Source organism: Phalacrocorax carbo, chromosome 5 (assembly GCF_963921805.1).
Source record: "Phalacrocorax carbo chromosome 5, bPhaCar2.1, whole genome shotgun sequence".
Classification (NCBI taxonomy): Eukaryota; Metazoa; Chordata; class Aves; order Suliformes; family Phalacrocoracidae; genus Phalacrocorax; species Phalacrocorax carbo.
The window spans coordinates 11,953,669-11,979,366 of record NC_087517.1 but is presented as its reverse complement, the minus strand read 5'-3'; the positions used below and the strand labels follow the sequence as shown (position 1 = coordinate 11,979,366).

Below are 25,698 nucleotides of genomic sequence, written 5' to 3'. Positions count from 1 at the left end.
GTTCCTAGGATAGATTTGGAATCTAAGCTAAAATTTATAACTAGCTCTTTTGTGCCAGATTTGCACAAAGTTCCTCAACACGGAAAACCGTAGTGACTAAAGGGCAGTCAGAGCCCAAGCGGAATAGAAAAGACTTCTGGAAGCTCTGGGGCTTCAGTGTATGTTTTAGAGTTCAGGCAGTTTTTAGTTTGTAATGCCCTAACTGAAACTAAAATACTGATGGGAAATTCTATAGTAGACCAGGAATTTGGATTTAAATTATGTTTGTTTCTGAAACAGAGTAGCAGTGACTCAAACTCACTTCCTGGGCTAATATGCGGTGTATTATTGACCTGCCTACACAGGTCTGCAGAACCACCTAGGTACATATTTAGAGTAACTTGGTGTATTTTATGAGGTGTGTTTTTTAAATCCTGTCTTATACTCCAAGGCTCAAAAAAAATATTTTTTTTTTGTTATGGGAGGGAGGCACGTCTAACTTCCAACATGTTTTCCTTATGTGTTTGTGTGTGTGTGGTTTGAAAAACTTGACTGTTTCTATCTCCTGCAGCTTCGTAAGTGTCCTTATAAAAATGTCATTCCTTTCATGTTTTACCGGGCAGTTTAAAGCATCTGATTCTGTATAAGATGAAGTACAGGCACTCTTTAATGATGTATACAAAATAGTGGGCTGCTTCTGACTGCTCTGTGAATTAAAAGCAAAGGAAATAATAATAATGCAACATAACCAAGGACCATATTTTGGGCAGCAAACGAAGGAGAAGGTGAAGCTCCTCATCCAGCTGGCTGACAGCTTTGTAGAAAAAGGACATATACACGCCACTGAAATTAGGAAGTGGGTCACCACCGTTGACAAACGCTACCGTGACTTCTCTCTCAGGATGGGGAAATACCGCTACTCCCTGGAAAAAGCCCTTGGAATCAATACAGAGGTACTGTAAGTCCGTGTCCTTCTGGGGTTTTACACCAAAGCTGAAAGTCACAGAGGCAAGTGAAAGCTATGAGTGCTGCAAGCTATCACATGTCCATTAGAAACATTTAAAACCTAGCCAAACTCAGAACTGCTTTTGAAGAGAAAAAGTTGTTTGTGGCAGATCAGTGATATGAGGAGGAGGCACATGAAGATCAGAAAGACTTTCTAAACAAATGTTTGCACCATCTTCCAGGAGACCATATAGCTACTGGGAAGGAGGGGGAAACACACTATTTGAATAACAGTCTCTGATAATTTTAGCATAAGCCATAAATCCTGCTCCCACACCATTATTTTGAATCAAACTCAGGCTTTGACTCTAAGTTTCCATTCTCTCATCCTTTAACTAACCAAAAAATTGATCCCCAACCTCATTTCTGAGCTCTTTTAGGTGAAATAGAGCAATGCTAGAGAAACAAAAATTAGAACCTCCTGCTATTCCCTGGCCACAGTATTAAGGGGGAGTGCCAGAAGCAGAAACACTTAAAAACATTTCACTCAAACATCCTTCAAAATTAAGTATCAAAGAAAGAGAAATAACTTCCCTCACACCCTAAAGATACCTTAAATATCTTGTAGGGTCCCTGGTTTACACAAAGTTACTAACCACAGTCTGGAAAGGTATCTCCATGGCAGAAGGCCATTGGAATTTGGGATTATCTCTATATAGTGCCCTACTTTATCAGACTATCTATGAAGTCCCACACTAGGCAACTAATTTAGATGTGAAGGAGCAAAGTAAAATTTAGATGTTTGTCGTCGATACCTATTTGTAGATAGGAGTAACAGTGAAGACTATAATAAATCTTGTAGTTGGCATTTTTTTAACTTTTCTTACTCACCCTCTCCCCTTCTTCCTTCTTACTGTTGTTCTTCTAAATCTCTTTGAATTTCCTTCTTTCTGACATTGGTATCTGTATCTTACTTTTGTCCCTTCTTATCCATTTGATCTCATGAACATGCTGCATTTTGCACAACAGTAGAGTTACAATGAATTTAAAATCTGTACTGTCACTTTTTCTAGGATAACAAGGACCTAGAACTAGATATTATTCCAGCAAGTCTTTCAGACCGGGAGGTAAAGCTGCGAGATGCGAATCATGAAGTCAATGAAGAGAAAAGAAAGTCGGCCAGAAAGAAAGAGTATGTCCCCAAATGCTCACAGTGTGCCATGACACATTATCTAAGAGTGATTCTATGATCTTTGCATGACCAGAACTGACTGACAGTCCTGTAACTCCTTCCAGCTGTAGAGCTATTGAGATAAGTCTACAGGTGTAGGGCAGAAGTTATGACTTGTAGGCTAGAGAATTTCAGAACATACAGGTTGAATTTCTTTTGGTTTTAATCAGAAGTTACTTTTGGAAAGAGAAAGCGGTGAGTCAAGTACTTTGATTAGATCCTGATGTCATGGAGGTACTCATTGTCACGATTTCTTTCTGGCTGTATGTGAAAAATAAAATTAACAGAAAAAATGAAAAGCATCTTTATATGTCTAGGTATCATCTAAACTCCAATGACAACCAGAGGAGTTAACTGGGTTTCAGTGACACAAGAGTTCACTTGAAGTTTAGGTTCAAGTTTCAGTGGGTGTAGAACTGAGAGAAGTGGAAATACTTCATAGTAGAGGAAAGATTTTGAGTGCTTATTGCATTTAAATCTAGAAACAGTCTAACTTCACAATATTTTTGTCTTATTTTCTCATTTGAGAATATTCTGGAAAGCATTTGTATGTATGATTGCTCCTAGCCCTCTGAAATTGTCACTACAGTGCATAACCTTGACAAGAAACCATCTCTGCCTTAGGGAACAGTGGTTACGCTTGGTCTGCCCGTTACACATTTTCAAAACGCTGGGCATTTCAACTTTGAGATGCCCAGCCTCAGGCTCTACAAATATGGTTGTGAAGTTTCACAGCAGTCTGGATTTTCTCCAGTTGGTTACCAAGCTGTTGAAGGCTCTTCAGACTAGTGGTGTCTCCCAAATCCATGTGTATTGCCGACAAAGGTCAAGTTTCAGGGTGACTTATCATTGACTATCAGTGAAGATGCAAGTATTGTTGGTGAATCTCAGGTCCTTACTTGGGGGAAAAAAGAACTCTGACTGTTAAAGATGGGCATGTAGATAGTAAATCAGACCTCAGGGTTGCAGAAATACAACTTAACAGAATTTTATGCAGAAAGGTTATTTAGAAATACAAGGAACTAGAGTATGAAGTGGTATTTCATTCATGGAGCTTAAAGGTCCAAAGTGAGGCAGCTGAAGGCTTAGAGTGGAAGTACACTGATTCATAAAGACAACAGAAGGATGTTTTGTTTTCTCTTCATTGTACAAATGCCTATAATGTCCAAAACACTTGAAATACTTTCTTTTTTTCAGATTCATTATGGCTGAGCTGCTTCAGACGGAAAAAGCTTATGTCAGGGACTTACATGAGTGTTTAGAGGTAAGTTATGGCCCAGGAAGTCTCCAGTATTTTCAGGAAGGACCATGGTATCCTTTGCAGTGGTGATGTTCACTGTACTGCAAGGGCTGACCTTGACAAGAGTCTGTGGGGAGATACCACCGTTGGCGGTTAGCCGCAGAGCAATGTCCTGCTGGTGGTGGGAGCAGGGTGGGCGGCAAAGAGAGCTTGTCTCCCACTGGCAGAACCCTGCCTTGTGCTCCCCATGTGTGGCTGTCAATGTCTGCATGTCCAGGGACACCTGAGTGCGCCTTTATTTACAAAGCTGTGCTAATCCCTGCAGAGTGAGAGCAATGTCCTGGGACTCAGTAAAAAGCACTGTATTTGCATGTTGACCTGAAATGTGTTGGTTTGTAGACTTTTTTGAATCATGGAGTGTTTTCTTAAGAATTCAGATCTATTCCTTTGGATCGTCTGATGCTAGAGAAAGGGCTGGATTTGCACTGTCAAATACCTTGCCTAGCAGAGTGTTCCTGAAGGGAAAGCAGAATGTGTTTCAGTGAAATCTGTCAGCTTTCACATTCCTGCAGTTTGAAAGATATTTTGATATATCTAATGCTACTGAAGTGACAAATCCAGCTTATCTTTCAACTGTTTCAGCCCACAGTTTTTGGACACCATCAGCTGGACAGCCAAGACAGGTGTTGTTGGCATGTTTCTGCTTTTTCCTCAGACAGCTTCTGAATGTCAGCACTTTGAATTTCTCTGGAGAGCTTTCTGTGACACTGGAACATCTGTCTATTTTTTTGCTTGTTTTGTTTAATCTCAGAGTACATAGTTCCCCTGTCAGCCTGTGCATTTGACAATAAAACAGGGAGATCTATTCTTTTTCTCTGCATTTATTCACAAAGATAAGAATTGCTGATGTCTTCCAGACTTACCTTTGGGAAATGACAAGTGGAGTGGAAGAAATACCCGCAGGGATCCTTAATAAAGAACACATCATCTTCGGCAATATTCAGGAGATATATGACTTTCATAACAAGTAGGTTTTCCTAACGTTTCTGTTAATGTTTACTAAGGAAACTAAGGGCACGTGTATACCTATACATCTGTGTGGTATCTTCAGTGAACACCTACAGTACAGTGCACGTAGGAGTGTAAAGTAGTTGATCCAGATTTGCAAGATAATGTTTGATTTCTTGTTTTGTTTCTTTTACAAAAATGAATTGCATCTTAGTTTAAACTTTGCCTTCAGCCCATTAACAATGTTAAAATCATATTATACCAATGCATTGTAGTCCTATTCATACGTTCCATCTCACAGCACTGGATCTAGTCTGGAATCTTGCCTGTCAAAAGTATGATCTCTTGGAAAACCCAAGGGGAAAAAAGGAATGGTTGACATGAGCTAGGTTAATATGTAGCTTCCCTGCCACTTCTTGGAGACAATCTATATTTACTCTGTAAATAACAGTACTCCCGTTTTTCAAGATAAGACTGTGTATCAGATCAGCTTAGAGGGCTTTGTTTCCCTGCTATAGTGTGAATGCAATAGCAGTTATAAACTTAACATTTGGGGTGCTGAATCCCACAAGCTCAGTCTGAATTTCGAAGTCTGTCTTCAAGTTACGCATCAAAACCAAAGCAGTTTGAAAAACAAATCAGAAAACCCTTCCCTGTTGAAGTTCTGGGAGACTCACAGTGCTTCGGCCAGATAAATGCCACATCACATACACACAAATATGGTTCAGCAGAGACTGCCATATGCATGCTTTTGTTCAAGCAGCTTCAGAGCATATCAGAATAGTAAATTCAAACTATGTATTACATTAAAAAGGCCTTTAAGTAATAGATTGATTGACTTCCAGCCCACAAGAATTGCCCTGTCACACAGGTACATATTCGTCTCCCATTTAAAACTGTGCTGGGATGACCCAATTGCCTTTCTACTTACCCTGTCTTTGTGGTGCTATATCTTCTTTTTAGTGACTGTGACTGATGCCATAAGATTACTCTCCTTTTTGACTTTCCCTTGCTCCCAGCTAACACCCCTTCAACCCTCAGTCATGCCCCTCAGCTCCCTGCTGCTGTCATTCGTCCTTTCCCTGACCCATCCTCCTCCAGCCTGCTGCTTCTGCATAATCCTTTTCCCACTAAAACTTCTAGAAATGCTAAAATAAGTTGCCCTCCCCTTGCTTCCACCAGCATCCTCCACAATCTTCTCCTTTGGCTGGTGATATTAAGGCATCCGCCAGCCTGATTCAGGGCTGGGGAAACAGAACATTCAGTTGCTTCTCCTCCTGCAACTTCTGTTTCCTCTTTCCACCCAAGTATTGTATAGGGCTCTGTCTGCAGACAGAGATGTCACTCATAGTACAAGGTGTTGGGAGAGAATTGATTACAAAAGCTGTATTTTGGGAGTTTATTTCTTACCTATGAAGTGTCAAGCTTGTTTAAACTGTTGTCCTTTGCCCAGTGTGCTGAGTTTGGTGATGGAAAGCTGGCAGCTTTGGGCTTCTCTTTTTGCTCTTCCTCTGACCCACTGCACAAGACATTTTTGAAATTCATGATCTGGTTCCTTAATACCACTTTTCAGCCCTGAATACACTGATGCCCTACTAGGGATTGCTACCTTTTCCTTTGTAGTTGAGTCAGGCATGACTGTGCTCAAAAACCAAAGCACACCTTGGCAAGGACCCACTTTTTACATTGGCAGGACACTTGATTAGCCTTGTAATAAAGACACAAATATTGCTTATTAGCACTGATTAACTCATTGGTCATTCTGCTTCTCCTGGGTATTTGACTGTAACTAATTACATATGTCGTCTTTTTTCAGCATTTTTCTGAAAGAACTAGAGAAATACGAACAACTACCTGAGGATGTGGGCCACTGCTTCGTCACCTGGGTAATGAGGCTGCTTCTTTTCATTCAAATTAATTCCTCCAGCACAGATGGAAACAAGATGGGAATTGGTGCAATTGTTACATCCTTACTGATAAGTGAGATTAGGAGCTAATCTGGAACTACAGCTGCTTTGTCCTTCGCATCTCCCAGGGTAAAAGGTTCCCTCCCTTAACTCTTCTCCTGAGCAGTGGCATGAAGGCTTTCCAGAGCCTCTCTCCTTGTCCTGCACTGACCAGCACAGCTTTTACCTCTGCTGGTTCCTGTTTAACAGGACTTTGCCAAACCAAACCTATATTTAGGGGTGACATTCATTTCTTTGTGAAGGGCCCTGGGAGGACAGACATTTAAAATCTTAATACACCCTCTTTAAAGAATTTTAGTCATGCCATGAGACCCCTACAAAGGCATGAACAACTTATTTTATCAACATTTTTCTTCAGAAATTACTGTCAGATTACTGAGCTGCTATGCTTTCTCATTCCATTACCCAATGCCAGGACAATTTCCAGCAGGACTTTGAAATCTTGGTGCTAAGAGTCTTCATGGCTGTAGGAGGCTCCAGAAATTACTGTAGCCAATTCATCTGTATGAAAGCTGTTCTCTTTTCAAAGTATTTACCATACAAGTCAGCCATCATCATGTTTTCTCTGATGGTTTTATTCATATTTCAAAGCTGGGAATTAGTATTTTAAAAGTCATTATGGAACATTTTCACTTGCCAAAAAAATGAGCATGTTTGGATTTCAAATGGGCTTTCAATTTAAAAACATGATACAAATATTGATGAAATGGTTCAGAAATATAGTTTACAAAGAAGAGGTTACATATTTATGAAAGATGGACATATTTACATATTGTTCTGTGCAAAATCTTCATGGTACTTTTAAGATGCCACCACATCATCTCAGCAATAGCACACGTCCAGAGCTGTCTGCGTGGTTACAGACATGCATACAAAGCTGCCTGCCCAGTTGCAGGGTCCTGTTATTTAGATACCTGGTACGCAAAACACAGTAGTAATAAATGGAGGCCGTCCTCCTCTTCTGTTTGCCTGCCTCTCCCTGAGACAAGAGTTCAGTAATACGAGTATACAGATGCTTTCAATTTCCTCTTAAAACTAAATAAATTAGGAAATGAAATGCAGAACACTCCTAGCACAACATAAAGTTTGAGCCATTAAAGTCTGAACCAAGATAGGAAAGGCAAGTTTGGGCCAGGCGTCACAAATCTGAGCCAGTCTCAAGTAAAAAATGTTGGCTTGAGCCAGTTTAAGCTAGGTGAGTCTTTTGTCCAGAGTTTCAACACTGGCTTTATCTGGACGTAGGTGATGGAGCCAACATTTCATGTTGGGGCTTTGAGACCTGCAGACTTTTGGACACAATCTAACATCATTAGAGCTCTTAGAAATTATTTTATAGCTGGATTAAAGTTTTAGGCCCTCTCTCTGTGACACTTACTGTTACATGGTGCACCTCATTCCTCTCAGAACTGCTCAGGTAAGGTATGAACTGTCTTATAAGTCTTCTGTTCTTAATTTGCAATTCTTATGTTGGTTTGAGAGGCGGAGGTTTATCACCTGTATTTATCCTGGTGAGCCTTAATGAAAGACTGTGCAAGCCGAGAAATATCTTATCTTGCTTTTCCCTTGATGTTTGTTTTCACAGGCAGATAAATTTCAGATGTATGTCACCTACTGCAAAAACAAGCCTGACTCCAGCCAGCTCATCCTGGAACATGCAGGGACTTTCTTTGATGTAAGCAGCCATTGCCATTTTCCTTCGGCATATATAGTGCAGCTGAAACACCTCCTCTTTATATCTGAGCAACGGGTTCCTTTTTGTGCTTTGGTATTTGGGTGTTTCATTCCACTGCAGATATCACATGCTGTGAAAACTGATAGGCTGTGGTGTGATGTGTGATCTTCATCAGTGTGGCAAGTTGTTTTTAATGGAGACACATATCCTTATGGTATCCTTTGTACATTTACAGATCCAATGCTTTCTAAAGATCTGGTTTAGATGTACTCTCTACTTCTGGGTTTTGTGGTAAAATGAAAAGCAGATCCTATTACATTACATTTTATGACCTGAAATCCCTAAGTCCAAAACAAGAGCCTGTCCTGTTCTGCAAATTTTACCCACCCTATTAAACATTTGCTTCATCATGCTAGTAAGAGACTCCATTGACTGCAATTAGACTATTTCCCTTACAAGCACTACACCTGGTGATAAACATTTGCAGGCTCCAAACCCAGTTCTGTAGGCTGAGAAAAATCTTAAAAGTTTCTAAGTACTTTTAAATTAAGGTTTCTTTCTGAGTTTTGGAACCTCATCCATTGTGCTATGCTATTCTGCTGGCTTATAACTTTAATTAGTTGCCTTTCTGAAAAACAGCTAAGACCTCTTTTCCAAAGCACTGAAAATCTTTTTACAAATGTAACCCTCAGCAGGATCCAACCTGCCTGACATCAGTCGGCTCCTCTGGATTTTCTATGTGCCGATGTTATAACATTTCAATTAAACTAAATGCTGAAAGGTGTCACATGAGCCAGAAGAAAAGTGAACACCTTTTTGTTTTGCCTTTTATTTTGTCTTGTTATCAAATGGTCTAAAAGTAGAATTGAACTGAAAGGGATGCTCCAGGAGATGGCGCTTGAGCCTGTTGAATGGTTTGTACTGGTTGGTGACTCATGAGGGGTTTGAGCTGCCTTAAGTGTTTATCAGTGTTGTCTGCACGGGTTAAAACCATTTCCTCTGCCAAGCTTTTCCGCTCCAGCTCTGTATATGGGCTAGAAGCCTGCCTGATGTTGCTTGATAGAGAATATTATTGTGTCAGAATCTGCTGTTTTGCAAGGGGAGATGTTTTCCTTCCATTGGTGGGAGCTGTGCTGGGCTACCCAGTGATTCCTATGCAAAAATAAAAAGCTAGCAAACCCCCACAAAAAATCCTCTAGGATTCACTCAATCTGACTAAGGTAGGGCAAAGTACCTGTAGATCCTTCTTGATCTTGGAGTGTCAGGACAGGGGACAGTCTGGCCCAAACAATATGGAGGACATGTCTGGTTCTTTTCTTCCAGGAAGAACCTGGAATTTCCCAAAACACCCTGATGAGGAGAATAAGTTATATGAATAACACTGCTTAGTAAGAAGAATTTCACAAGTGTACAACCCCTTAAATTGCATAAACTGTCATAGAAAGCCACCTTTGAGATTAAAACAATTAGTTGCAGTAATCTGTCTGAACCCTTCAAGTCCACAGAAAATTTGCAGCTTCAGGGCTCATTGCAAGGGATTCAGCTGGCGGAAATCAGTGTATTATTTGAGGTGATAGAGTTGATTTTAGTGTCTTATTTAAGCAAGCTTTGGTCCTTAGGACAAAGGCAGAGTTTGGTTGTCATCTATATGCCCTTGCTGTCTTGAATATTTTTTTCCTTGAAATTTTGGAAAAGATCAGCTGTTATATTCAAGAAGCCACGGGGCACCATTAATTTGCATGACAGCATTTACAGAGTGGAACATGGTAAAGCTCACTGGCTTTGGTAGCATTTCAGAGCATTGAGTTTCTGCATGGTTCTTGGACAGTTTCTCTGCTGAGCTAGAGTGCCCCTTAGGAAATGGGCAGAGGCACAAGCAGAATCTTGGTTTCTCCTTAGTAATATTTTTTTCTGAAATTGCTCACCAAAGATTTGTGTCATGCATTACAAAACCTAAATGTTTCATGAGGTCTTTTCTGCTGATTCAGTCTACTCAGCAAGCCATTGGTCTGTACGCCCAGTTCAGGATGCAGTTTGTCCTCCTACTAAACAACTGTACACAATTAGATGACTTATCTTAAGTTGTGAATCTCGAGGTATTTGATACAAAACCTGGGCACTTTATCACCACTTCATGGTAAATACAGCAATTCTTATGGTATGAAATTGTATTACAGAACCACAGAATGGTTGGGGTTAGAAGGGACCTCTGGAGATCATCTTGTCCAACCCCCCTGCTTGAGCAGGCACACCCAGAGCGGGGGCACAGGAACGCATCCAGGCACGCTTTGAATGTCTCCAGGGAAGGAGACTCCACAACCTCTCTGGGCAGCCTGTGCCACTGCTCTGGCACCCGCACAGTAAAGTAGGGTTTTTTTCCTCATTGAGGTGGAACTTCCTGTGTTCCAACTTGTGCCCATTGCCCCTTGTCCTGTCACTGGACACCACTGAAAAAAGTCTGGCCCCATCCTTTTGACACCCACCCTTTAGATATTTATAAGCATTGATAAGATCCCCCCTCAGTCTTCTCTTCTCCAGGCTGAACAAACCCAAGTCTCTCAGCCTTTCCTCATAAGGGAGATGCTCCAGTCCCCTGATCATCTTCGTAGCTCTCTGCTGGGCTCTCTCCAGTAGTTCCCTGTCTTTCTTCAACTGGGGGGCCCAGAACTGGATGCGGTACTCCAGAAGTGGCCTCACTAGGGTGGAGTAGAGGGGGTAAGATGGCCTCCCTCAAGTATTCAAGTATTCCTGTCTCCACATTGTCCATGGAGGGTCCTGTGAGGGTGCTGTCCTGCCCTACACAGAGGATATTTTTTGTGGTTTTCTGAGATTCTGTCACTGCATGTAAGACTACACACTGATCCTGTTCTGCAGCCTATCTGGTTTGCAACACACAACTGCCAGCACATGGTGCCTGTCAGCTAACTTCATTTCTTCCAGGCCTTTGAAACGCTTTCCCACCCAAGGAATAAATAAAGTTGTGTCTAATGGTGAGCTGTGGTGCACTGCAATGTGAACCAAACTTGCTTTAAATAAGAAGCAGGGCAAAGTAGAGAGCACAGAGCCTGTGGCTAGCTTGCTTCTGAAACCTGCCAACTGCTTCAAAGCTAGCTCAGATACCTCTCTGCTTCATGTTACTTAGAGGTATGTTAGAAATGTCTGCAGTACTGTGCTCTACCCTGCACAAACCTCTCCAGTTTCCACCTCCACCCACAGTAAGTTCAGATCTCTCCAGTTGTTACAAAGCCAACCTAAGACATACTCAGCAGGCTACCATCTTACTCCAGAACTTCAGGGACCAGGGGAGAGGAGGTGCAGGGCAAAGGTCCATTTCCAGCAGTGTATTTGTCTGATTGCCATGTAGCAGTGCTGTTGCTTCACTGCTGCAGCGGGGACGGTTGTCACTCCACCAACCCACCCTGTCTCTGCACAGCCTGACCAGGGAGCACCCTGGAAGAGCAAGGAATGCCTGAAGGAGAGGCATCTTGCTGGGAGCATGCCCTGCTATTCAGAGAGCTGGGAGGAAGGAAGAGCGCTAAATTCGTTATTGGATCCTACAAAAACAAGTGTACTTAGCCAGCTCCAGGAAGTTCACAGACATGGCTGAGGTCTTGCTGGCTCCTGCAATTACTAATTGAGTCCCATCCATGTGCTCTGCAGACACTATCCCTGTTTGGAGCCAGCCATGACTTAACTTCATGCGAACTCCATTAACCCCCACATAAAGCCCCTTCCCATTTGGGTCTTGTTCATGGGACCTGAGATATATTTTTCTAAAACAAACATGCCTAGTACAAAAAAAAAACCCACCAAAAACAAACAAACAAAAACCGGCAAACCAACCCAAACAAACAAAAAAACCCCACAAACAGAAAACCAAAACAAAACTGTTGGCACATTGTGTGAAAAGTTACTGGTTTTGCATTCCAGCATAAAGATAGACACTGGAGCTAAAAAACCCAGTAACCCCTCTACTACTCAGCAGAAAATCAGGCTGTATACAGAAGGAAAACCTCTGTTCTTGGCAGCTCTTCTGCCTTCATCTTCTGTAACTTCATCCCTTTACAGCCTCAGATTTACCCTCCAGTAGCTGGAGATCACAGAATGGTTGGGGTTAGAAGGGACCTCTGGAGATCATCTTGTCCAACCGCCCTGCCTGAGCAGGCACACCCAGAGCAGGGGCACAGGAACGCGTCCAGGCACACTTTGAATATCTCCAGGGAAGGGACCCCACAGCCTCCCTGGGCAGCCTGTTCCACTGCTCTGGCACCCGCACAGGAAAGAAGTTTTTTTTTCTCACACTGAGGTGGAACTTCCTGTGTTCCAACTTGTGCCCATTGCCCCTTGTCCCGTCACTGGACACCACTGAAAAGAGTCCAGTCCCATCCTTTTGACACCCACCCTTTATTTACAAGTATTGACAAGATCTGCACCTCAGTCTTCTCCAGGCTGAACAAACCCAAGTCTCTCAGCCTTTCCTCATAAGGGAGATGCTCCAGTCCCCTGATCATCTTCGTAGCTCTCTGCTGGACTTGTTCAAGCAGTTCCACATCCTTCTTAAACTGGGGGGCCCAAAACTGGACACAGCACTCCAGATATGGCCTCACAAGGGTGGAGTAGAGGGGGAAGATAACCTCTCTCAACCTGCTGGCCACGCTCCTTTTAATGCAGCCCAGGATACCATTGGCCTTCTTGGCCACAAGGACACATTGCTGGCTCAGGGTCACCTTGCTGTCCCGCAGCACTCCCAGGCCCTTCCCAACAGAGCTGCTTTCCAGTAGTTCAGCCCCCAACCTGTACTGGTGCAAGGGGTTGTTCCTCCCCAGGTGTAGGACTTGCACTTGCTAAAGTGTACTCTTACATTGCCTCCCCATCTGCTCCCTTAAGAACCAAGGATTTCCTGATGGGCAGGAGCAAAGAGAGGCATGCCCAGGGCCTGGCGGAGACAGAAGGAATTCTAACCTGTTCTATTTCAGCAGAGAGTCTTCCCCTGTAGGGCATGAGTTTGAAGTCTTTTAGATGGCTAAATATGTGCATTAAGGTCCTGTAGCATTTTCAGGAGCTCCTAACTCCCACTGGAACCAGCTGGAGGGAGGCAGCTCTGTCCTTTGCAGACCTCACCAGGTGCCTCCCTGTAATGTCTCCAGAGGTTCATGAGCACAACACACTGATCAGCACAGACATTTTGGTTGAGAGTCAGGAGATAAACCAAGTATTCCGTATTCAGTGTTCAGTGTGTATTCAGTGCTGTAAAAGGTATCATAAGGGTATCTCTCCTGGCCCCCAGCTGCCTCCTCAGAATAGCATAGGTCTGTCAGCACTGTGTCAGACCTGTTACTCCCATGTGGATATGTCAAGTACCCCAGGGCTCTCAAATGGTACTAGATGCTTATGTTTAGACAGCTAAATTACACCCTACGCATGCAATTTAATTTAATGTCACTCCATTTTAATTGAATGTTGAGACTCTGCTTTCAGCTTTCATAGCTAGGAGAAACCAGTTGACATGACAGATAAATCATATTTAAATCGAAGCCTATGTAGTTTACTCAACATAGCCTTAGCTTGGCTTGCCCAGGGCTCATGCAGTTTAAGTAGCCTTAGGGGACTCTGCAGGTTATTGCCAGCCTCTCTGAAACCCCAGTTATTTGCATGTGAGCTTAAAGAGAGTTTGAAAACTAACCAAAGAAATGCAGAGATCCAGAGCTAAAATTAGTTATGGGGGGTTCTGTCTGGCAAGGGGTTAATAGTTTTCCATGACTGACTGCTGGTTTTATCTCTTCTAGGAAATTCAGCAAAGACACGGTCTGGCCAACTCCATCTCTTCTTATTTAATCAAGCCTGTCCAGAGGATCACAAAGTACCAACTCCTACTGAAGGTACCTTAGTGAGCTGACCAAATCAGCTCATGCAGAGCAGTTCCCAGGTGTGATGAGTTAACTTATTCTTAAGGGAGCTGCTTCATCACCTGTTTATGACCTGTAAACAGCTCCTGCTGAGCTGCTACTCCTACTTTCCAGGCCTGAGAATGGCAACAAAGTGTGAAATCAGGTTGGGTGTTTTAAAGGAAAAGGCTCACAGAAATTAAAAAACGAACAGTAAAAAACTGATCACGTGTTTCAACTGGGGGTTTTTGTGTCCAAGTAGACCTAACCCTAGAAAGCAAGAACTGGGAAAGGGAAATTGAAGAGATGACAGAACTGTTTACTTTCCTTCGTGCTAAGTTTGTGGCATGTAAGAATTTGATTAAAGTCTTCAATGACAGTCAGTAATTTCACTGACTCTTGACTGAGATTTCTTCACTGGTGTTAGATTCTTTTTGGAAGCTGACACTTTTGTGTTTGAAAAACGTGGAAAAGCTTCATATACAATGCAAAGGACTTCCAAAGGAAACATTAACATTTCCCAATAAAAAGTAAAAGAACACCTTTGGTTTGTTGTAAATTGGTTACAGGCTTTTGGGGTATCTTGTGAGTAGGTGAATTTTATATCTAACTTAACGAGCCACTGTTCACTTCAAAACTAGTAAACCAGAGAAGAAAAAATATCTGGGGGATAAGAGAAGAGATAGATTCTGACTTTGTAAAGCTAGGACCAGATATAATACTTGCATCTCTTTAAAGTTTCCTATCAAAGGAGTGATATGCTGTACAAGGAAGGTACTTACTGAGTACATGCAGTGTGTTGACAAATCTGTGCTTTGTACCAGTTTACTGAAAAAACACACAGGTTTACCATAGTCTTGTGAGTGCTGTGGGACAGCGAGCCTGCACTGCACAAACCATCTGCTAATGGGAAGGCTAAAACACCCCTTCGGTCATCACCCCTTTGGTCTCCTCCTCAGATGAATCTTTCCTGAAGGGACCTCCCTACCCTGGGCACAGCACACTGCAAGCCCTGCCTACGCTGCAGTACTCACCAGCACTGCTGGATCAGGCGGGGGTCCCTGCAACCTGGCTGGCATGGCTGGACTGACATCTGCTACGTAGGCATAAGTCCCCAGAAGTCTTCTGAGTGCACAGTCTCACTCTGAGGGCACCTTGTTTTGTCTTGCTTTATAGTAATTCCCATTTGACCTCCACTGTCTGTGAACATCCACAGTGGGTTTTGATGCAGTTCAGCTTTCTCCTGTAGCTGTTAGTAAAGCAGTTGCATGTACCAAGTCACACAATTGGATATAAAGCCAGCATGTTGGTCAGAGTTTGTTTATAGGTGTTCTGCGTTGCTTCTTAGGAACTGCTAACCTGCTGTGAGGAGGGAAAAGGGGAACTCAAAGATGGTCTGGAAGTGATGCTCAGTGTCCCAAAGAAGGCCAACGATGCAATGCACGTCAGCATGCTGGAAGGTAGCAGATGGGCAGGTGGCCGGGGCAGGGGCGGGAGCCCCTGATAAATGAAGCCGTCTTGTAACTTGTGTAGAAAATTAGTACAGGTTGACTGTAGCAATACTGTTGATTGATCATAATTTTCAGGTACTTCCTAGCTGCTTTCTGAGGTTTCTCCGAAAGTCTTGGAAAAATAAAGCTGGCTAGGGAGTTTGGGGTTTTATTTATTTGTATCTTACGCATGTTTATATACGTATTTGTATGTATATATAGGTACATACACGTGTGTATACATATACATTTTATATCTATTTGGTTAAAACATTCTTACTTAATGAAACAAAAAAACCCATCCTGAAACAACATCAGTTTAGCTGCTGGCAGCCGTAACGATTATTGGATGAAAACATTCCTAAATACTGTCTCAACGTTTCAGTAGAAAAAAGTTCTGATTTTCTCAGTCTAAACAGCTTGTGTTTCAAAAAGTTACTTCATTATCCCAAAGACTAAAAAAAAATAAAGAAGTATTATTAAAAAGTATTTCAAAATTACAGGGAAAAAAAAACATTTTGATTGCCCCAAAGTTAAGTCTTCTATTGGCTTTTTGATGTGTGGAATATTTCTAAAATTTAAAAATTTTAATCTGGACAGAGATGCTTTATTGTCTCTCAAAAATTTTCTTGGCCTGGGAAAACAATTTCCAGCCTGGCTTGAGTCAGAACCAGGAAACAAGAGTAGTACTAAAACAGGCAAGAAAAAAGAAATGGTGCCAGGAGCTAAGCAGCACATTAAGACCAGGTGATTAAAATCACAGGGGGTCAAACTGACCCAGCATAGGTAGAAACACTATAAAGATGTTTTTAACTGTGGTGTCTGGTGAAAAGCAAGGTTTCCCAAATAATGCCTGGATAATTTGACCCCATGAGATTACCAGCACCATGCGATAATAAAGAAGCAGGGGTGACTTTGTTAGGGCAGACAAGCACTTGGACAGCTGTCTTCTGAATAAAACTATTCCTGAATATTTGGAGCATGGATCAGGGCTGCTTGCTGCTTTCCAAGGGCTAGCTAGCATGAGCAACACCAGGCTGTGCTGGTGGAGGACCAGTCTCCAGCTCTGGAGAGAAGTGTCACCCACAAGCAGCTGAGACAGCAGCTTGGAGAGCACCTTGCACTATGGACTCCCTTTTCCCTCAAGCCTCCCAGTTGTGTGGAGGGAGTCCTATGATCCTCAGCCATGTGAAGGTTTTTGCCATGCATCTTGGAAGATGAGAAACTCCTCCTGGAAACCTTGTTTCAGACACCACAGCAATTCCCTCTCATAGATGTAGTTGCCCCATGCCACTGCTGTGGACTCACAGGCCCTTGAAGGTTGGGTTAGCATGTTTGAAGGCACTATGGTATGAGGCACTTCCAGCTACCATGCATTATGTTTCTTTGAATTTGTACTGACGTGCATATGATGCTTTGCTTTGCAGTTCTGTGTACAGTAACCACTGCTGAAACCTTTGTAATATTTAAGTAATTACTACTCACTTTAGCAGCAGTCTTATTTAGCACATATGACATATTTTCTTCTGGTGAAATAATCTTATCATTGCAGTAGGGGAAAAAAGATATTTTCCCTGGGTCAATGGATGCCTATTAATGTCCTTTCAGAATATGCACAAAAAAGAAAGACCCTTTATTTCAAGTCCTTACTGCTCTTGTGTTTCTGGGCATTACTGGGCCCCAAGAACAAATACAAGCCAATGTATTTTGTGGTTTTAGGGTTTGATGAGAACCTGGACGTCCAGGGAGAGCTGATTCTTCAGGATTCCTTCCAAGTGTGGGATCCCAAGTCTCTCATTCGGAAAGGCCGTGAGAGGCATTTGTTTCTCTTTGAAATCTCTTTGGTGTTTAGCAAAGAGATCAAAGATTCTTCAGGACACACAAAATATGTTTACAAGAACAAGTTACTGGTAGGTGTGGCTGCAAAGAAAATATTCTAGGTGTCGTGCTTCTTGTAGGTAGGGGTGGTGTTTGGGGGGTGGCCCACATGTCCCCATTCTGGGTTGGGGGTACTCATGCCATCTGGAAGGGCTGGCTCTGGGCCCTGCGAGGCTCACCTGGAAGCCAAGCTCGCAGTGAGCCTGGAGAGGTTTAAGATAGTGGATGCGAAGGGTGGATGGAAAATGCAAGGAGGTTCACACAAGCCATTCACTTCCTTGCCATGGTTATCGTTTTTTATTTCTTTTATCTGTGCATAGCAAAGCAGAAACAAGATCTCACTCCCCTATCCATCCCTGCCTCCCCACTTCTCCCTACAAATGTAAAGTTTTCTGGACTCATGAGGCTTCATATATATGAAATCTCTCATCATCTCTCCTCCACACTAGACCTCAGAACTGGGAGTGACTGAACATGTTGAAGGAGATCCCTGTAAATTTGCTTTGTGGTCTGGACGAACACCATCCTCAGACAATAAAACAGTGCTGAAAGTAAGTCTTTTCTGCTTGTTTTCTTTGCCTTTAGAGCTACTAGTTGAGGCCTTGGGAGCACTAAGTGAAAAGTCAGTTTCATCCCTCCTCGTATTCGCATGGCTTCTATGTCTGTCAGCAGGGTCAAGCCTGAATCAGGAGCAATTCAACTCGAAGGCCTCAGTATGAATCAAGGCAGTGCAGTTGTGCAGTCTTGCTGAAATTGCATTTCCTCTTGCAGCCTGGGTTGAGCAGCTGCACCCTGACACAGGGCATGTCTCAGGGTGTTTGTCTGGGAGGTGTAATTCTCTTAGTCCTTTGCTACTGGGCTTATTGACAATCAACCTATTACTCAAACCTCCTGAGCGGACAGAACTCCAGAGCTCACCTCCCAGTGAGTTTCTAATGAAGAATTCATGTTATATTAATTTTGTCTGAGGAAATGTCAGCTGTGCACTGATAACCTATTTCCCCTCCACAGAGCATGCTGTATTGCCAGCATTAAATATAGTTATCTGGAGCTTAGCTGCTTTACTGTTGCTTGCCAAGTAGGTCTGGTAAAAATACTTCCGTTTTCCTGGGGTTACCAGGCACTCCAGCAGCTAAAACAATACAGCAGAGAGGAGAAACAGTTAATCATGCGTTTTCACCAGCCAACCACAATTCTTCTACATTGGAGGTTGTCACCTCCTGGGAATATGACAAAGTGTCTGTCTTTATGCCTTGTGGAACTTTAGGCATCCAGTATTGAGACAAAACAGGAATGGATCAAAAATATCCGGGAAGTCATTCAAGAAAGGATCATCCATCTGAAAGGAGCTCTGAAAGAGCCAATTCAGCTCCCCAAGACACCAGCAAAGCAGCGAAACAACAGTAGAAGGTAACCTCGGTCATTCCATACAGTGTGAAATCACTAGTGTTTTCTCGACCAACAGCAGTGCAGCGGCTGTGGGCTTTTGACTGGATTTGCTTACTTTTTTTACTATAGTCAAAAGCAGTTCTTATAATCTTTGGTTTTCACATGTTGTCTTGGCAAAATTAGCTAGAAAGCTTTTCTATGATATATATAGAAAGGCCTTTTATTTTAGTACTCCAAAGTATTGAAGAGAAATGAACAGTAAGAATTCCTCAGAGTCCAAGGTTATGTTTCTTTCCCAAAGTAGAATTTATTTCTTCACATTTGGATATTAACTGATTCCCCCCACTTTGGCATTTTGAAATGTTTGACAATGAAAATCACAGCTGGTCATGATGATATATTACTGTTGTGGAGAATCTATGTTTCATCATCAAATACAATCTCATTTCAGCCTGTGAAGTAATATTACATTTTTTTCTCAACTTCTTTGAATCCTGGATTAAGTAGAAATTATAGAAAATGAATTGTTCTTTTGCTGTCATGCTGCCATTCCCAAAAGCCACCTGTGATTTGAGCACCTCCATTTCCTCAACAAGTTGTATCGCTCTCTTACTTCAGGCTGTATTATAGAGGCATCCAAAGCGTGAGTAACCAAGGTCACCGAGATCTGTAGCAAGGCAGAGATCCAGACATTTCTTCCTGGGGACATGCACCAATACAAGAATTTTCTAGTACAGAACAGGGGTCTTAATTTTTTTTCTTTGTCCTTAAATATGTATTTTGTATTATTTAAACGTCTATTTTGAAAGACCAGTAAAAATGTAGAACTATATCTATACAGCAAAAGGGAAGAAAATAGCCTTTGTCAGCAGACTCAGAGGTAGACTTACAGAGCTCTAAACTGTCTTCATTTATGTTTGTTCGGATATAATTTTTATAGCTTAGTATTAAATTGCTGAAGGTGTGGTTTCTGTGAGACAGGAGAAATACCCTTCCTCAGGGTCATGGGTAGCCTGGGCTGAATGGTTTTGGTTAAGGCAGAAATCTAACTGAAGGAAAATTTCTGCCTGCTACCCTCATTACAGAGCTATTTCTGAACACCAGAGTCTTCCATGCTGTAAATACGCAGGCAACAGCCATCCTGTTTCCAGCAACAAACGTTGTGATTATGTGCTAATCCCAACCCTATGGCTGAGGGTGACATAATTTACAAATTGCAAGCTACAGAGCAACATGGGCTGCATCAGTGAGGTAATTTTAGCACAAAGGCAGCTCTGGCATGCTGACTCGGCACTTCTCAAATCCACCTATGAAGTTGTGCACATTCCAAGATGGTGTGTTAAGTAAGCATCACTGTTTTCCTATTATGTCTTTTTGCAGGGATGGAGTAGATGATGCAGACAGCCAAGGAGATGGCAGTAGTCAACCTGACACCATTTCCATTGCATCCAGGACATCACAGAACACAGTGGACAGCGATAAGGTAGGACTGAAATGTGAAAACACACTGCAGTTAATTGTCCTCAGAAAAATGTAAGTGAAGAGCCGAATGGAAGATATAATAAGGCAACCCGTCTTCTATTGAGTTGAAACTTATATTCCCCTATGCTAGGCTATTAAAATCTAGTCTGTTTCTAGGTGCTTATCGGTACCGCTGCTTTACATGGTAACATCTCTTTTGCTGCAGCTTCTTTGTAGTTAATACACAGAGGTTGAGCTGGCTCTGAAGAAACACAGCCCAGAGCAACCTTTTCTTCCCTAGCAGAACGTGCCCTATTGCTTCTGAATCAGCAAACAGTTGGTTATGTTCCATATTTGCCCTCTGAGCTAAAATCACTGATTTGTTGGAGGGAATACAGGTGCTTACACACCAATTAATACAGAAGAAATTGGGATCCTGGCTGGTATCTTGAGAGCCTGGGAGACCTACCCTTTCCAGAGCCTGTGATTCTGGACGCCACTCCTTACAGACATATGGTGGAACATATGGATAGCCCCAAGACACGCTAGATTCTGTTGGAATGCTGCATGGTGTCAGCACGTATGTACTCGTTGATTTACTTACCAGACGATCTGAGTCCAGATTCCCAGCTTCACTAGGATGCCTGACTTGAATTTGTCACCCTGATACCTCCAACTGCAGTCTTCAGCTGAATTAGCAGTTGGTGGTAGGAGTAAATGGGCTATTAGTAATAATTTGCCTTAGCTACACTGATGGGGTTCATCATATCCACCAAGAGAATGTACATATTCTCTTTCGGTGTTGTTTTGAAACCATCTGTAACTTGCAAAAGGATGAATCCTGCAGAACAATTCTGGATTTATCTGTTTGTCAGGGCTTTAATTATGCTGCCACTTACACAAGGTAGAAGGGTGTCTTTGCAAAATCAGAATTCAATTTTATGGTTGTAAAGTTCTCAAGTAAGGTTCAGTGCAGAGGTTACTTTAAAAGCTGGGCTCAGAAATAGGGGTTAATTGCAAATCAATTACCTTTGTAAGACCACCTGTTATATTTATCTTAAAGACATGTTCCCATGTTTTTGCTTTTTTTGACCAATAATGTGCATTAGAAAAGCATTAATCCTCACAATCTAAAGGCCACTGTAACATATGCAAATACTTTGCCCGATGCCAAAGTACTTTCTTATGTCTTCAATCTATGCAGACTCACCCTGCTTTTCCATGTTTTTTCACATTTATCATTCCTGAGAAAGGCCCTGACTTAGCAGAGTACTTGAGCTCATGCTTAATTTTAAGCATTCACATAAGCTTTGCTCGTTTGCCCCAAGCCCATTGACAAGGTTGCATGAATTATGGTGGACAGGCAAGGTCTAGGTAAGATGCTCCATATTGCATGCCGTAGCTGCATATGAGACCTATAGTGTGAGCAGCATGGGAAACAATCTGGCTGTACCCTGAAAGACAGCCCATCGTGGCAGGAGTTGGTTTAAGGATGCAAGACTGGGAAGTGTTATAGGAATTTCTATCCAAACCCTTGTTTGAACTGAATGGCAAATGTGTATGAGATAAATTGAGCACCAAATTTTACAGGGAAACAATTGTTACCACTGGGGAAAGGCTAAATAAGTTTTAGGGTTGTGTCATGCTTTTTACTTTTTTAAGGTGTGTAGGTTCACTTGCTGACTTAAGGCTGTTTGTGTGTTCGTGTGTCCTGATATACATTTACTGAATAGAAACAAATTCCAGTGTACAGCTAAAGCTTAAATATACTTGTATGTGCTTTGTTGAATCCAAGCAACTAGTGTGTCAATCTTAGAGAGGCAGTTCCTGCTGAACAGTTTCCTTATTGTCACTGATGCTAACACCAGAATACTGTGGAGAATTTAGCCCCCAGAGTGCTGCATTACTGTGTCTTTGCTCCAAGGAAAGTGAAGTCTCTGCATCACTTTATAGTTCTCTCTCAGTTTTTCAACACAACATTATCAAAATTAACTACAGATGGAGCTGAGTTGTCTTACTTCCTAATGAAGCCGCAAGGAGGCATACCTGTGTTCAGTCTCAGTTCAGACATCAGTTCTTATGCTGCTTGCACAAAGCCATTAGCAGATGTTAGCACCCGCTGCGAGGGGACTCTGTGTTAGCAGATCCCAAAGCTGTGCAAGGACCTAACAAGAAACAAGACTTCTAGTGGTGGTGTTTCACCACATGGGAACAATTCACTGTCATTCCAAGTTATTTTACTCTCCAACTTGAAAATGGGATTTTTTTCCTCCAGTGTGTAATTGAGCTTATCTTCTAGGATGGTCTGAGTGAGTCTTGTTGGACTGGGAAGATTTATCTTCTCATGTAGACTGGTACTGAGTTATTGGCACTGGAAGGCTGTACCATATCATGCTCTCTAGTTAAGGTTTCTTGGCACAGTTGATAGTGCTTGGTAAACACTGTAACATACATGCTGTAATTAACTCGCGTGGTACTGGTAACAGCACTGATAGGTGATGTGTTCAGCAAATACTGATCTCCCTGCCTATTCAACTCCAGCGTAGTCAGCAGAGTCACTCCCAAGTGTTCAGATTGAGGCTCTGAGTTTTTTCACAGCTATAGTGTCCATGGGTGACATCTCTGTGTGTCCCAGTGAGACCTCCATCCAGAGAAGCCAGGAGAAAGAGCTCCTACCTTTAAAAACTCTGGCTGTTCACAGCAGCATCATTTACAAACATGTGCAAAGAGCTTTGCAGTGCTGCCAGCATGGCAGCAGATTAATCCTGCATTTGGGACCATCTATGTATTAACTCAGTGCCAGAAACAATTCTCAAGCTGATATTACTCTCTGAAGGCAAAAGAATTCAAAGCTTTAGCTGACACACTTTGTCCATTCCCTAAATCTTGCTATTATGCCTGAGGATTACCTAACGCATTAGTTGAGTGTTCAGACAAGAATGCCAAACAACACTTTAGACAAAGAAAACCACGATCTCTCAAAGATTCCCAATTTCAAGTAGCACTTCTGCTTAATAACACTCTTGTGCCTCAAGTCATATGTATTTCTTTCAACCTATTTATGAGCCAACTCCTGGGTTGCAAGTAGCGATTTCTGTCTCCTGTCTCATCATGGCGCAGCCCTAGAGCAAAGCTTTACTTTTGCATTTCAAACTCCTAAAAAAGCAGAAGGTTTTTTCTTGTTAAGTGGGAATGAGATAACATTACTGTAAATTCAGTAGAGATTTTGCTTTCTCTCAAAACAGCTGAACCTAGCCATAACATTTATCAAGGGGATTGTTTGGTGCAGAGGATAGAGCACTTGACTGGGGGCCAAAAGAGCTGAGTCCTAGTTCTGCTCTGTCACTCACATGTTGGATATCATCACAAATTCCATCTCATGGCACATTGCACTTGTTTGTTTTTTTTTTTCTTGTTTGGATTAGGAATCTGGGGGGGAGACAGGAATTTTTGCAAACGTTACATTTTTACATTAATTATAGCTTTGTCCTGTGTTGGGACAACACAGGATACAGACCCAAACTCAGAGCCAGTTTTGTATATTGAAGAAAACTCACAGCAATCTTTATGGTAGCAGACTCTGTGTTGAAAATATTCTCAATTATATGCCTGAATCCAGAAGTTATACTAAATCTTTAAATACCCAGGCTTTCCTGGCTGCAGGCAGTGGTCAGGTGATTATATGAGCCTCTTCAGATTGAAAAAATGTCCAAGACTGTTTTAAAAAAAGAAATACTCCTGTCTTCTGAATTAAATACTTGCTTAAGTAGCGTCTTTAATCTGGATTTTAGTCCTTTATGTCTTCCATTTTCTTGTATTTTTCTCTCTCAAAAATATATAAAGCAATTATCCCTGGGCTCAGACATTTCATTTTCATCAGATACTATATAGTAGAAACACAGATTTCTAGTAAGGTCTGTAGATCTGTGCCTTTGTAAAAGTAAAGAAAGAGCATATGAATTGTTTATTATTCCATTTGCAATCTAGACTTTTTCTATATGCAATCTATAATCTGAAATACTTCATACACAGAAAAAGAAATATTTGGATTGTCATTTGGTATTATATAAGTATTATATAGAGGAGAAAAAGTGGGTTCATGAACCAGACGCAGTGCTAAAGAATCAATAGACAATGAATACTATTTCAGTAAGTATAATTCCTGTTGAGCATCCAAGTCAGGTCCTAGGTAACCTACTATGCAAAATTTCTTCATCCTTTTCTAAAAGGCAAACTAGACTGCTTTTGTTTTATACAGTAAGTCCTCTTCAGTATGCTATCTAAAAACCTCTCCTTAGGGAGAAACCCTTGCCCTATTCAATTCACAGCAGACCGGATTTCAGTCTTTATATTTGGATTCAAAGCAGTAAGAAATTGCATAGGGAAAACGCTAGCATGCAGGGCATTCATTTGTTAAGCCCATTGATATATTGGCTTGTAAAACAGCTGTTTCTGGAAATACTGGTCCATCTTCTAATGGCTTTATTTTTTTTGTTGGCTTTTGCAGAATGCTGAGCAGAGCAGTTCTCATTTCCGCCTGTTGTTTTTGGATGTGGAATAAAGCTCTCAAATGTGAACTGAAAAGTTTTTACTCTAAAAATAAATATACAAAATATACTTTCATCTTTTCCATTAGATACTGGACTCAGCTCATCTTTCAGCAGTAATGAGACTGAGATCTTGACTTCTTCCACATTGGTGGTGATACATAGAATCTGGGACTAATCATTTTTCTAACTGAAGGTAATTGGTATAAGAGGGGAGATTTTAGAATTAAAATGTTGGAACAAGTCACCTAGGGGCAGATCCTGGTTTCTTGAAAGGCTTCCTTTCAAGGTAAGACAGTTTTCTCCCTGTGATATTGTTACTGAAGCAGAGGTTAGGATCTGGTGCAGGAAGTACTGCTTCACATTCCTCATTAGGAAGAATTTTCAGTTCCTTGGAAGTTTCCTTTCCAAATAACACAGATACGCGGAGTGCCTTGATCCCCCAGTTTCATCCTTGAGGCTACTAATCATACTGGGTTTGAACTCCATAAAGCTGTGCAACAACATGCTGCATGTTTTCCTAAATAGGTTGCACTTCCTTGAATAGAGACACTAAAAGCAATACCATAAGGCAAATGCATACCTTAATTCTGCTAACAAGAGCACTCTTGCTAAGACTGAGCTGACAATTTAGTTTCTACTTAGTTTCTCAGCAAGGAAACTGATATACCAAGCAGAACTAAAAACTATATAGCAGATCTCTGTCTTTCTTCAATGCTAGTGCCTCTCTTCAATGCTATTAAGGTATTCTGCAACTTTCCGAAGTATACTTTACTTTCCTGAAGCATTTTTTTTCCTTTGAACCCCTGGTACTAGATTTTTTAAAATCATCTCTAGGCTCCTACAAAATATTTACACAGCTGGTGATCCAAGCCCTGTATCTCTCTGGTGTTATTACGGCACCATGTGTGCATCTCATGATCTGAGTTTTGGCCTTTTCCATCTCTGTCAGTGAGTCCTGTATTGAATCACGTGCAAGAGACATGTTTCTACTGTAGCACTGGAG

At 41.8% G+C, this 25,698-nt stretch overlaps 1 protein-coding gene across 8 annotated transcripts in view; it reads left to right on the top strand.

The window, feature by feature from the left end:
• The window catches only part of KALRN (kalirin RhoGEF kinase), a 525,469-nt gene that overhangs the window by 361,474 nt on the left and 138,297 nt on the right, over window positions 1–25,698 (top strand). For all 8 annotated transcript variants that reach the window (XM_064451199.1, XM_064451195.1, XM_064451194.1 and 5 more), the window contains exons 22-33: window positions 750–932; window positions 1,998–2,116; window positions 3,353–3,419; window positions 4,313–4,422; window positions 6,220–6,289; window positions 7,953–8,042; window positions 13,829–13,921; window positions 15,276–15,387; window positions 17,137–17,327; window positions 17,745–17,846; window positions 18,563–18,705; window positions 20,065–20,167. In XM_064451199.1, the coding sequence (XP_064307269.1) occupies window positions 750–932; window positions 1,998–2,116; window positions 3,353–3,419; window positions 4,313–4,422; window positions 6,220–6,289; window positions 7,953–8,042; window positions 13,829–13,921; window positions 15,276–15,387; window positions 17,137–17,327; window positions 17,745–17,846; window positions 18,563–18,705; window positions 20,065–20,167 (1,383 nt within the window). The remainder of the gene's footprint in view (window positions 1–749; window positions 933–1,997; window positions 2,117–3,352; window positions 3,420–4,312; window positions 4,423–6,219; window positions 6,290–7,952; window positions 8,043–13,828; window positions 13,922–15,275; window positions 15,388–17,136; window positions 17,328–17,744; window positions 17,847–18,562; window positions 18,706–20,064; window positions 20,168–25,698) is intronic.